Source organism: Bos grunniens, chromosome 12 (assembly GCF_055505025.1).
Source record: "Bos grunniens cultivar Pamir isolate PY7600 chromosome 12, Bosgru_T2T1.0, whole genome shotgun sequence".
Classification (NCBI taxonomy): Eukaryota; Metazoa; Chordata; class Mammalia; order Artiodactyla; family Bovidae; genus Bos; species Bos grunniens.
In genome coordinates this window covers 93387501-93399034 of record NC_141176.1, presented here as the reverse complement: position 1 = coordinate 93399034, position 11534 = coordinate 93387501, and the positions used below count along the sequence as shown (strand labels likewise).

General features: G+C 42.9%; 1 protein-coding gene and 1 long non-coding RNA gene across 12 annotated transcripts in view; both read right to left on the bottom strand.

Annotated features, from left to right (window-relative positions):
* Positions 1-926: 926 nt before the first annotated feature.
* On the bottom strand, positions 927-2632 carry LOC147362130 (uncharacterized). The gene is made up of 2 exons (XR_015137789.1): positions 2378-2632; positions 927-1093 (listed from the first exon to the last, which is right to left on the bottom strand). It is a non-coding gene; the product is annotated as an uncharacterized LOC147362130 (long non-coding RNA).
* Positions 2633-3746: 1114 nt separating this feature from the next.
* The window catches only part of CDC16 (cell division cycle 16), a 26563-nt gene continuing 18775 nt past the window's right edge, over positions 3747-11534 (bottom strand). For 5 of the 11 annotated variants that reach the window (XR_015137786.1, XM_086328749.1, XM_086328746.1 and 2 more), the window contains 4 exons: positions 9989-10050; positions 8949-9084; positions 7373-7463; positions 3747-4221 (listed from right to left, as the gene is read on the bottom strand). Coding sequence is in view for 5 of the 11 variants with exons in the window: in XM_086328749.1 (XP_086184875.1) it covers positions 3962-4221; positions 7373-7463; positions 8949-9084; positions 9989-10050 (549 nt within the window). In the remaining 6 variants the exon portion in view is untranslated. Of the gene's footprint in view, positions 4222-4780; positions 7464-8948; positions 9085-9988; positions 10051-11534 lie in introns of all 11 variants that reach the window. The other 6 variants (XR_015137787.1, XR_015137785.1, XR_015137784.1 and 3 more) reach the window with 5 other exon arrangements.

Below are 11534 nucleotides of genomic sequence, written 5' to 3'. Positions count from 1 at the left end.
GTTATGCTGATCAAAAGCTTTTATTGTGACAAAGAAAGTGAAAGCTGCTTAGTCCTGTCTGACTCTTTGCAACCCCATGGATGATACAGTCCATGGAATTCTCCAGGCCAGAATACTGGAGTGGTAGCCTTTCCCTTCTCCAGGGGACTTTCCCAACCCAGTGATCAAACCCAGGTCTCGCACATTGCAGGTGGATTCTTCACCAGCTGAGCCACAAGGGAAGCCCAAGAATACTGGAGTGGGTAGTCTATCCCTTCTCCATCAGATCTTCGCGACCCAGGAATCAAACCAGAGTCTCTTGTATTGCAGGCAAATTCTTTACCAACTGTGCTATGAGGGAAGCCAAGGAAAATGCAGTTGTCAGATAAGAGAGTTAATTACATCCTGAGGGTGGAAGGTAGGGGCAAAATGGGCTGATGGTGAGAAATGGCAGAATTTTATAATTCATGTTTGCGTAATGAAATTATTCTTACATAAAATTTTATAATACAAATTCAAGACAGTGAAGGATACACACTTGTAAAATCGCTTATGATTTTACATGAAAAAAAAGTACAGCTGAAAGAAAATCTAGCTTCCTACACATTACCGAGCATGTTTTGTTTAAAATACACACAGAACTACATCCAAAACAAAAGCAGTATTACGTAGTCTCCAAATGTCAGGGAACCTAGCCCTAACTGAACACTCCACCCATGAACATGGCACTGGTCACAGGAAGGGTTACATTTTACTCCAGAACACAGGTCTAAAGGATGAATGACAGTAGCTTAAAGCAACTGGTGACCATTACACTCTTATTTTTCTTCAAACATGACAACACAGTCACTTTAAAGTTGGCAGGAAGGCTGATATTTTAGGAAACTATGCATTATTACGAAATACTAGAGCTCTGAATCGTGACAGAGAAGTACTTGGCAGAACAATTACACATTACCTGTTTTGTTTTGTTTTTTTGACACTTTCTGAAGATTAAACACTGATATTAAACTGCTGCTGATGTGGAAAACGGCTTAGTCTAATGTCTTGAAGCTCTTAAAGAACTGTCAAGGAGGTCATGGCTTAATTATGAGGTGTTCACTTTTCAAAAAAACTAAAAAAATAACACCACATGATCAGTGAAGAAACTAAATGAAGCAATGTTATCATCTGGTGGACAAAAATAAATGCGCAGACAACATGACCCTATTGTGTAGAAAATTCTAAAAAATGAATACACACACACAAATTAAAGCTAAGATACAAATTCAGCATACAAAGTCAACAAACAAAACTCAGTTATTTCTATACACTAGGAATGATACAATCCAAAAAGGAAACTAAGAAAACAATTCCATTCCCAATGGTATTATAAAGAATAAAATAATTAGGAATAAATTTATCCAAGGAGGTAAAAGACAATGAAAACTGGAAAACATTCTTAAAAGACATTAAAGACAAATAAATGAAAGCTCATCCTGTTTACGGGATAGACATAATACTCAGATCCCTATCAAATTCCCAATGGCTTTTTTTCCACAAATGAAAAAAAATCTAAAATTAATATGGAAATTCAAGGGACTATAATAGGCAAAACAACCCTGAAAAAGAACAAAGTTGTAGGACTCAAACTTCCGAATTTCAAAGCTTCCTACAAAGCAACAGTTAACAAAACACTGGTACTAGCTTAAGGATATGCACATGGACCAGTGGGACAGAATTCAGAGCCCAGAAATAATTCCTTACATTTATCATCAATTCAACCCTAACCCTAACCTATTTTAAAGTGAGCAAAGTATCTGAATAGATCTCTCCAAAGAAGATATACAAATGGCCAATAGTACCCAATCAACATGACTGGTCATTAGGGAAAGGCAAATCAACCAAAATGAAATTTATCACTTCCACCTACTATGGGAGCTAGAGTGAAAAAGCAACAGTAAAAAGCATTGTGAGGATGCAGAGAACCTGGAACCCTTGTGCAGTGGTGGTGGTAATGTAAAATGGTACAGGCACTGTGAAGTCTGCTCTCAACCACAGTATCATCACATGACCCAGCAATCCCACTCCTAGGCATAGACCCAAAGGACTGAAAATGGGGGCCCAGACAGACAAGCACACAGCCACGTTCACAGCAGCATTATTCACAGCAGGCAGAAGATGAAAGCCACCCAAGTATCCGTCAACAGACGGATGCAGTAAATACACACGTAATGGAATGCTGTCCAACTGTAAACAGGAACAAAGTTTTGAAAAAAGCTACAATATGGATAATCCTTGGAAGTATTATGCTAGAGTAAAAAAAGAAGACACAAAAGGACAAATATTCTATGATTCCACTTATATGAAATTATCGAGAATAGGCAAATCCAGAGACAGAAATCACATTAGAGGTTACCAGGTAATGTTCAGCGCTGAGTCTCTCAGTGGTGTCTGACTCTTTGCGACCCCAGGCTCCTCTGTCCACAGAATATTCCAGGCAATACTGGAGTAGGTTGCCATTTCCTCCTCCAGGGGATCTTCCCAAACGAGGGATCAAACCCACACTTCTTGCATCCCCTGCACTGGCAGGCAGATTCTTTACCACTGTGCCACCGGGAAACCCGGGGCTGAGGGAGAGACAAGTGGGGAGTCACTGCTCAGTGGCCAGTTTCTGTTTATAGAGTGATGGAAAAAAGCTGGAAATAAATGCCACTAATTATACACTTGAATAAAAGGACTACCTATGCCCACATGCACACATTCTTTACAGAAAAATGGGAAAGAAAGCAGAGTTCCCATACATTAACTGCTCCCCTCCACCGGATCCCTATCTTACATTAATGTGATACAGTTGTTACCAAGAGTGATGCATTAGTGTTAACTCAAGTCCACAGTTTCTCACATACATTTTACCAAAATAAAGGAAAAATGCAGAAGAAAAACACTAACGGATTGGGGCAAGTGACAAGGACGGAAGAGCCAAGCTGAGAGAGTTCCAACAGCCAAAGCTAGAACAAACGAAGCCACAAGTAACATTAGTATAGAATTACAACCGAAAACAGAAAATACGTTTACACGAGTCAGTGCTGATAAATAAATGGGATCGATCAATAAAATGAATAAACAGAAGAAAACAGATGAAATCACCATCCACTCCAGGGGATGGAGCTTAACTTAAACCCTGTGTCTAACGGAGGGTAGACTGTACTTAATGATTTGTTTCTAAAGTGTGGAAAGGGGCGAACGATGACTTCTCAGAGGGCAGACGTGGCAGACTCCAATGCCACCAGTGATCAGGTTGACACCTCCTGTAAGTCATGCTGACAACACGCACCCCTGACACATGTGATGAGAAAGGTACCTCACACCTCAAACCCAACGCTCCAGTCCAATCAAGAGAAATACTTGAAACAAACCCAAACTAAGGGAAATTCTACAAAATATCTGACGAGTCCTCTTCAAAACTGTCCAGATCATGAAAGACAAGGTCTGAGACATCGTCACAGCCAAGGAGCCTAAGAGATCTGACAGCCTAGGCCTCCCAAATGCAGATGTGGAAAGAGGACATTCATAAGAAAACTGGTGAAATCCCAAATGCCTGGAGTTTGGTTACTGAAAACCAAGGTGGATTTCTAAGTTATGATGAAAGTCTCACAGCCTCATGAGATGTTAAAAATACGAGAACTGGGTGAGAGCATATGGAAGCTCTTGGTACTATCTTTGTAGATTTTCTGTAAGTTCAAAATTAGCCCCAAATAAAAGTCTGTTGAAAAAAAGACATGAGAGATGGTTTACCTTCTTTATTTCACTTTGCATTACTATTTTGTAGATTCAGAAAACATCTGTTGCAAAACTGTGCAATCCAATCTCTTAAGGCAAGTATCCATTCCTAAATGCAGAGATGGGGTCCGGATGCATGTTGAGAAACTGGAAATGTTTAAGACAAGGATGAGAGGAAAGACTTACTCTAAGACAAAGGGGAACTGGGACTAGTCTGGAATCATGTACTGTGGTCTGACATAGACGTCTCTAACATCATGTCACTTTCATTCATTTCAATTTCAAAGGTTTCTTCCAAGGAAGGTCTGGAATCTGGGGTTTTCCTTGAGGTTTCTAGTGGTGCAAGCCCTGCTTCTTCCACAGTCTGTTTTTCTACTTCAAATTCCCTGAAATCCCACGGAGGTGAAATAATGTTTTTTAATGTCTTCATTGTATGCACATCGAAATCGTAACATTTTAGTTTGTCTTTGATATCTGCTCCTAGAAAGACAGACACACCACAGTAAGAACAACACAGAAAATCCCATGTGTCATTTCCAGCAATACATAACACTGCTCTATCATTTGGGTCGCATGTCCTTGTAAGAGCACATGCATAGCTAACGAAAATGTTCCCATGTCTCTCTGCCCCATGGGTCTTTACGATGAAGGCAGACTATGGGGAAGGCTCCCAGAAGCACAGGCAGGCTCAGCTCCAGGGCTTCAGCAGCCGCCTCCTACCCTCAAAGGAGTCAGCACCAACAGGAGCCTGTGGGCAGGACCTCCTCAGCAGCTGCAGATGGAGAACTCCTGGCTGGCACTTGGCCAGAGTACAGTCACAAGTCCCAGGCCCAGAGAAACACACTGATTTTCCACAAATCAAAATTGTAAGAATAATGGATGGGCCACGGAGAGGCCCAGCTCTATCAGGGCTTCCCAGGTGGCACTACTGGTAAAGAATCTGCCTGCCAATGCAGGGGAACCAAGAGACGCTGGCTCAATCCCCAGGTGGGGAAGATCCCCTGGAGGAGGAAATGGCAACCCACTCCAGTATTCTTGCCTGGAAAACCCCATGGACAGAGAAGCATGGCAGGTTGCTCCATGGGGTCACAAAGAGGCGGACACGACTAAAGTGTCTTAGCACAGGTTCAACTATTCTGACGTGAACAACTTGACAGTTTTACAGGCTTCAAACTAATAGCTTTCAGTAACAGATGTCTTGACAGATAACACACAAGTCTGCTAAAGATAAAAACAGCACAGCATGGCAGTTACAGTTAATAACACCCTTTTACATATTCAGAAGTTGCTGAGAGTTTACCTTGTAAGTTCTCATTTCAAGAAAAAAATGTTTCTGTGTTGTGACAGATGTTACCTAGACCTACTGTGGTGGTGATTTTACAATGCAGATATTAAATCATTATGCTGTACACCCGAATGTAACGTAACATTATATGTTCAATAAAATAACATGTAATGAACCACCTTAGAAATCTCCTTTTGTAAGACCTCTACGAGGGCAGGCAAACATCCATTCTAATACTGGGTCTCCAGACATTTTTTAATAGTTTTCATTCATGCATTTATTCTGGGCTGTGCTGGGTCTGCACTGCTGCACAGGCTCTTCTCTGGTTGTGGAGGGCGTGCCTCTCACCGCAGCGGCTGCTCCTGTGGCGGACCACGGGCTCTGGGAGCGCAGGCTTCAGTAGTCGCGTCTCCCATGCTCTGCTAGAGCGCCAGCTCAGTCGTTGCAAATGGGCTTAGGGGCTCCAAATGAATAAACTACCCGTGGCATGTGGGACCTTCCTGGATCAGGGATTGAACCCGTGACTCACTGTGATGAAAAGAATGTGATAGAAATGGTTTTGTGCAAACTGTAGCCTACAGGGGGCCCTGAAACTTTAGTTCTTCTGCCTCAGGCCCTGAGACCACCATGCTATAAAGAAGCCTGGGGTAAAGACCCACGGAGGGGCCCAGCTCTGTCAGTGGTTCCCCTGTGCATGATACCATCTTAGACCGCCAGCCCTGCCAAGTGAAAGCCCAGCACACAAGTCACCACCCAACCTGAGGGCTGTGGGAAACGGCATGCCTCTGCTGGCCAGAGCTGCGCACTGGGCAACAACAGGCCTGTTTAACTTCAGCAAACGTGTTGTTAAACGGTTTACCAGAGAGTCTGACCTATTTATAATCCAGCAATAACAACATGCGAGAGTCCCAGCTGCTCTGCGCCGTCGCCAACCCCAGGTACTACCAGTACTTGTTTCTTCTCGCCGTTCTGGCAGGTTATAGCGATGCCTCATCATGGCTTTTATCCACTCTCCTGGTAAGTAATGACACCGAGCACCTTCATTTGCTTGTAATTCTCTGAATATCCTCTTTGGTGAAACTCCTGTTCAAGTATTTTGCCCATTTTTGATGACACTTTTTCTTACTGTAGGATTATGTGTAGGATTTTTTGCATATAGACAAGCTCCTTGATGAATGTATATGTTGTAAGGGACCTCTCTTGGTCTCTAGTGTGCCTGTTTGCTCTCAAGTTTTTAATTTTATTGAAGCCTACTTTAACACTTTTTCCCCTTAGGCTTTTACATCCTGTTAGAGAAGTCTTCGCCCCCCAAGATCTCAGGAAGCAACCTCACTGCAGCATTCTTTCCTTTACAGTGTTCCTGACTAAGGGCCACAACTCCACACCAACTTACCTCTGCAGTTCTTGCTGTTGTTCACTCAGTCGTGCCCAACTCCTTGTGACCCACGAACCGAAGCCAGGCTTCTCTGTCCATCACTGTTTCCCTGAGTCTCCTCAAACTCATGTCCACTGAGTAAGTGACGCCATCCAAGCATCTCATCCTCTGTCACCCCCTTCTCCTCTTGCGCTAAATTCTTCCCAGCATCAGGGTCTTTTCCAACAACTCCATACCAACTTACCTTATGACTTGCTAATCATTTATAAAAATTTGAAAAATTACATAGCATTGAAATGTGAACATAAGGCAATTTAACAGTCCACTGAAGTGCCAAGATTAACATGCTATACTCTGCATTGTAAAACAATAAAGCAATTACTTATTAGAAAAACCCCTCAAGATTTCTCAGTTATGCAGATAGACTGACTCTTGTGTATCACCCATGTTCTAAATGGCATTTTGCATAAAGCGAGTACTTGACTTTACAGTGAATGGATACATAGAAAGTGAATATAGCAAGTACTTGACTTTACAGTGAACGGATACACAGAAAGTGAAAGTGAAAGCAAGTCAAAGTGAGGTCGCTCAGTCCTGCCGACTCTTTGCAACCCCAGGGACTGCAGCCCACCAGGCTCCTCCGTCCATGGGATTTTCCAGGCAAGAATACTGGAGTGGGTTGCCATTTCCTTCTCCTGGGTTGGGGATCTTCCCAACCCAGGGACTGAACCCAGGTCTCCCGCACTGCGGGCAGACAGACGCTTTACCCTCTGAGCCACTAGGGAAGCCATGAATCATTAATCCCCACATGCTCTTCCATTGAAATAAATGGAGTTTCTTGATACTACTATAGCAAGAATGATCAGACAAATAAACTTAGAATTTATATGAGAATCTGAGACACCTAAACAGAGATATACAACGATCTAAGATATGGACTACAACATCAATAAGAACAATTATAATCTTACCAATATAAGCTTCAGAATCACCAATGTACATTTCAATGCAATGACCAAGCATTGTAACAGAAAATGTATCATCTCGCCTAAGACCAAGGGCCTGCAGAGAAGATTCAGCCTGGTTATTACAAGAAAATCTGTTTCTTTCTGATTGACTTAAAGCGTTGCCATGGATCTCATTTCTAAATATTCCAGGGAACTCAGGATAGCAGTGAAAGGAGGTTGTTATACAGACAACATGAGTGGCTATCGTAACTGCTGAAACTGGATGATGGGTATGTAGCGTGTCATTACACTATTTCAATCTTTTATGTTTGAAATGCTGCCCTCCAGAAGGATTTTTAAAAAGCCCGCGAAACCTTCTGTATTAATTAAAACACAGAAAAGAAATACATTATGTAACACTTAAATATAGACATTTGAAAGGTCACAAAAACTAGAAAACCTGCTTAGTCCACACTCCTGCTCAACAAGTATCTGGTCATCTCGGTGGTACTTCAGGACTTCATCTTCCCTGAAATCTCTAACCAACCCTTGCAAACCAGTTACAAATCTATCATTCACTAATGTAACTTTGAAATGTTGTATTTTCTCATATTTTATCTTTTTCTCCAAATACAGTTATTTCATCAATTTGAAGACCCACGTTTTTTCAAATTCTAGCATCTGAACTTTGGAAGTCTTTCAACAGGTGGCTTCTTATTACTGCTGTCAGCTGGTCTCACTGTGGTGAGCACGCCTGTGTCAGCAGTGTGGGCCTGGCGGCCACATGAGTAATACAGACTAGACCACATACCACCTGAAGAATGCCCAAAGGAAGCAATGAGTTGTGGGCATTATCCAGAAACGTTCTGGTACACTTTCTGGCACAGCCAGTGCCACTAGCTGGGAAACACCTGAGTGGGGAATGTGTACTGGCATGTGGACACAATTTTGGGGAAAACAGGAATATTGATCACTTGGTACAAAAGTGACTTAGAACCAAACTCTGAACGTGAAGAACTGAATATCCTAACAATTTCACTTGTATCTTCTTTTATGTAGATAACAGAGTGCTCCCTGACAAAAATCTATGCCCTAATATGTCCAAAAGAGAACTTTTTCTAAGCAAACAAAAAAACCAAAGTGACAGGAAAGACTTAAAGTTTAAATGGCAGCATAAGTTTTGATATAATCTTTTTGCTTTCTAATTACTAACGGTGGCTTAGATTTGATGAAATACTGCATATGGATTAAGGAGAGAGCCTGTTCCAATGACGAATGCAGCAGTTCTGCTCATGTTGGGCAATTACTTTTAAGTCATAAATAGAAAGACTGGACTTCCCAAAGGGCTCCCTAGACGTGCACCCAGCTCAGCTGCGCTGACAGATACTCAGGTAAGGCTCACATCTGAGAACTGTACGACAACTCATACACTTTTCTCTGCAAAGAAAAGAGTAAAATCCAAGGTTGCCTGAAGAATTTTAAAACGTACATTTTAAATTGCACTTCTCTGAAATAAGAAAACATTGCCTAGAAAAGATGTTTCAAACAAGTGGTAACTCTCAATCAGATTTAAAGTTCTTGGTACAAACGAAAGACGTACGGTGTGGAAATAGTCCACAGCGTTCTCAAAGTTGCCCATCAGACTGTGAATATAGCCGATGGCGGAGTAGGTGGATGCGTTCTGAGGGATTAACACCAGGGCCTGCCGGTGGTAGTCCAAGGCCTCAGCATACTTCCTATGAGGAGGGAGAACAGAAGAGAGAAGCAGTCAGTGGGTACAGCGGGTTTTCCTGGATGGGCACACACAGAAACACCTCCCTATATTAGAGTCATGGTCTACGTGGCAATGCCCCTCACATCCACTGTGCATCCACTTCAGTCTGTCTCCCAGCCAAGTGCAGACAGTTCCACAGGGCCACCAGTTGAATCCCACCCTTGACTCTTGGGCCTAGCCCTGGCCCCATCATGCAGCAAGGCCTCTGTTAGGTGAAGGCAAGCTTCCCATGCCAGGGGTGGTTAAAGGAACTAAATGGTTTTGCTTTAAGGTCCACAGGAGTCACCTGGAGTAGCATTTCCCCAAATTTTCTAGAATACTTGCTCTATAGAAACCCTGGTGACAAAAGGTTTCGTGCACAATAATGTTTGGGAAACGCTGCAGTTCATCATGCATAGTAAAGACTGCAAGATATCCTGAAAAACCTGCTAACTTCTGAGTAACTTCAAGGTTATCAAACTTATTTAACCAAAGAGTCTCTTTCTCAATTATGATCTAATATCATACCAGTTATCACTCTGTGAAACTGGCATCTAGAGGAAAGCAGTGGATTAGGATACGAATATGGCTTTAATTAGGTGCTACTGTCCTAATTCTTCTAAAGTAATTTTGAACAGTTAAGCATTTAATCCAAGAATACAGAAGTTATTACTATTCTCAATATATTTCTAAAATAAAAGTATACTAACAAAGGTAATAAAAACATTTCTTCAGTTGCTTGCTATATCTGAAGAACCAAGTACAAGAAAACTAAAGGATCTCAAAAATATGGAAATAGAAAAAAAAAACTATGGAAACAGCTACACAAAATTAAGTAAAATTTTAGTCACAAAGAAAATTTCTGAAAAATGCTTTACTTCACTTACTTAAGTTTTCTGCACACATGGCCCAAGTTGTTCAACAAAGGTTCCCATTTGTCAACTGTCACCTAAAACAAAGCACATCAGACCACGACTCACAAGCGGCTCCGCCCTGCCAGTCCGCACGGCAGGACCTCGCCTGTCTGCGGGTATCCCCTGGTGCTCCCACAGCACTGAGCCAGGGTTAGTGGCTTCTCCATCTTTCCCACTGGAGGACACTTTCTGAGGTTCATTTTATCAGCACAATTTTGTCAAAGAGCCCATCTATGCCTCAAATGTTCAAATTCTGTACCTCCAGCCCAGAATTCTCCATCTGCCTAGTACATGTTTCTACTTAGAAATCTCACAAGCACTTCAAATCCAACAAGTCATATGCTAACCTTATCCTCTCTCCCGTCATCCCAGCTCAGTAACATCACCCCTCTGAGTGCCCCACTCACGTCCATGCCATCCCCGACCCAACCCCTCCAGGAACCACCTGCTTATCAGACTCCTCCCAGAGCTCCACCCCACCACTGACAAGTCTTGTCTGACCATGCCGCCCCTATGAGAGCTGCTCCTGTCCCACCACCATCTCAAGACGAGGTGCAAACTCTCACGTCCTTTCAAGGCCCCTGGAGACCCACATTTCGCCCTCCTGCCCTGTTTCTTGATGTTCTCTGTGAACTCAAAACCCAAGCCATACTGAAGTTTTGCACATTCCCTTTGCAATACCTGAAATGCCCTGCTCCCTACTTCTGCCTGGCCAGCCGTCCACCCTTTAGGACTGAAGTGCATTTCCTTGAACCCAGAAGGCCATCCTGACCCACCCACTAGTCTGTGTCGGTTCCTTTATTCCCTCAATCACAGCCCTTCCTGTGCACTGCATTGTTACTGCCAATTTATATCTGCACTGATCTAAGAGCAGGCAATATCGGGCCAGTTCTCTGTTGCCTACCAGCTCAGAGCTCAGGACACAGCTGACAGGCAGCCGTGAGTCAGGACCAAGTGAATCAGCAGACCTGACCACACCCTCTAACTCCCCTGAGCCCAGCTCTGGGAGGCACTGCCCACGTCAAAGAAACAAATCCTCTATGATTCTTAGGCGCAAACTGCTTTCCTGCAGCTACTCTTGACATCTGCAACAAAGTCACACAGTTATCTTTGCCTCCTCATAAAACTTTTTAATGGGTACTTGGAAAGTTTAATAGTACTGTGCTTTTGCATTTAAACCATTACTTTAAATATCTGCAAGAACACAAAGTGCCTTCAAATCATCAAAGTTATAATTTCAATTTCAACTGTGCTTTGCAACAGTGCATGTCAAACTTCTCTGTGCATGAGAATTGCCTGGAAGTCTTGCTAAAACTGCAGATTCGGGTTTGGCAGACACAAGGTTCTGCGCTTCTAACAAGCTCCCAACTGATGCCGATGCACTGCTCCAGCCTGAGTGGCAAGATCCTAAGGTATTCAACACTTTGAAAATGGGCAGGGTCACAAGTGCAGCCCTGTGTTAACAGAAATACATACATCATCCAGACCACCCGGGACTGAACTGCGGACGACCCGCTTA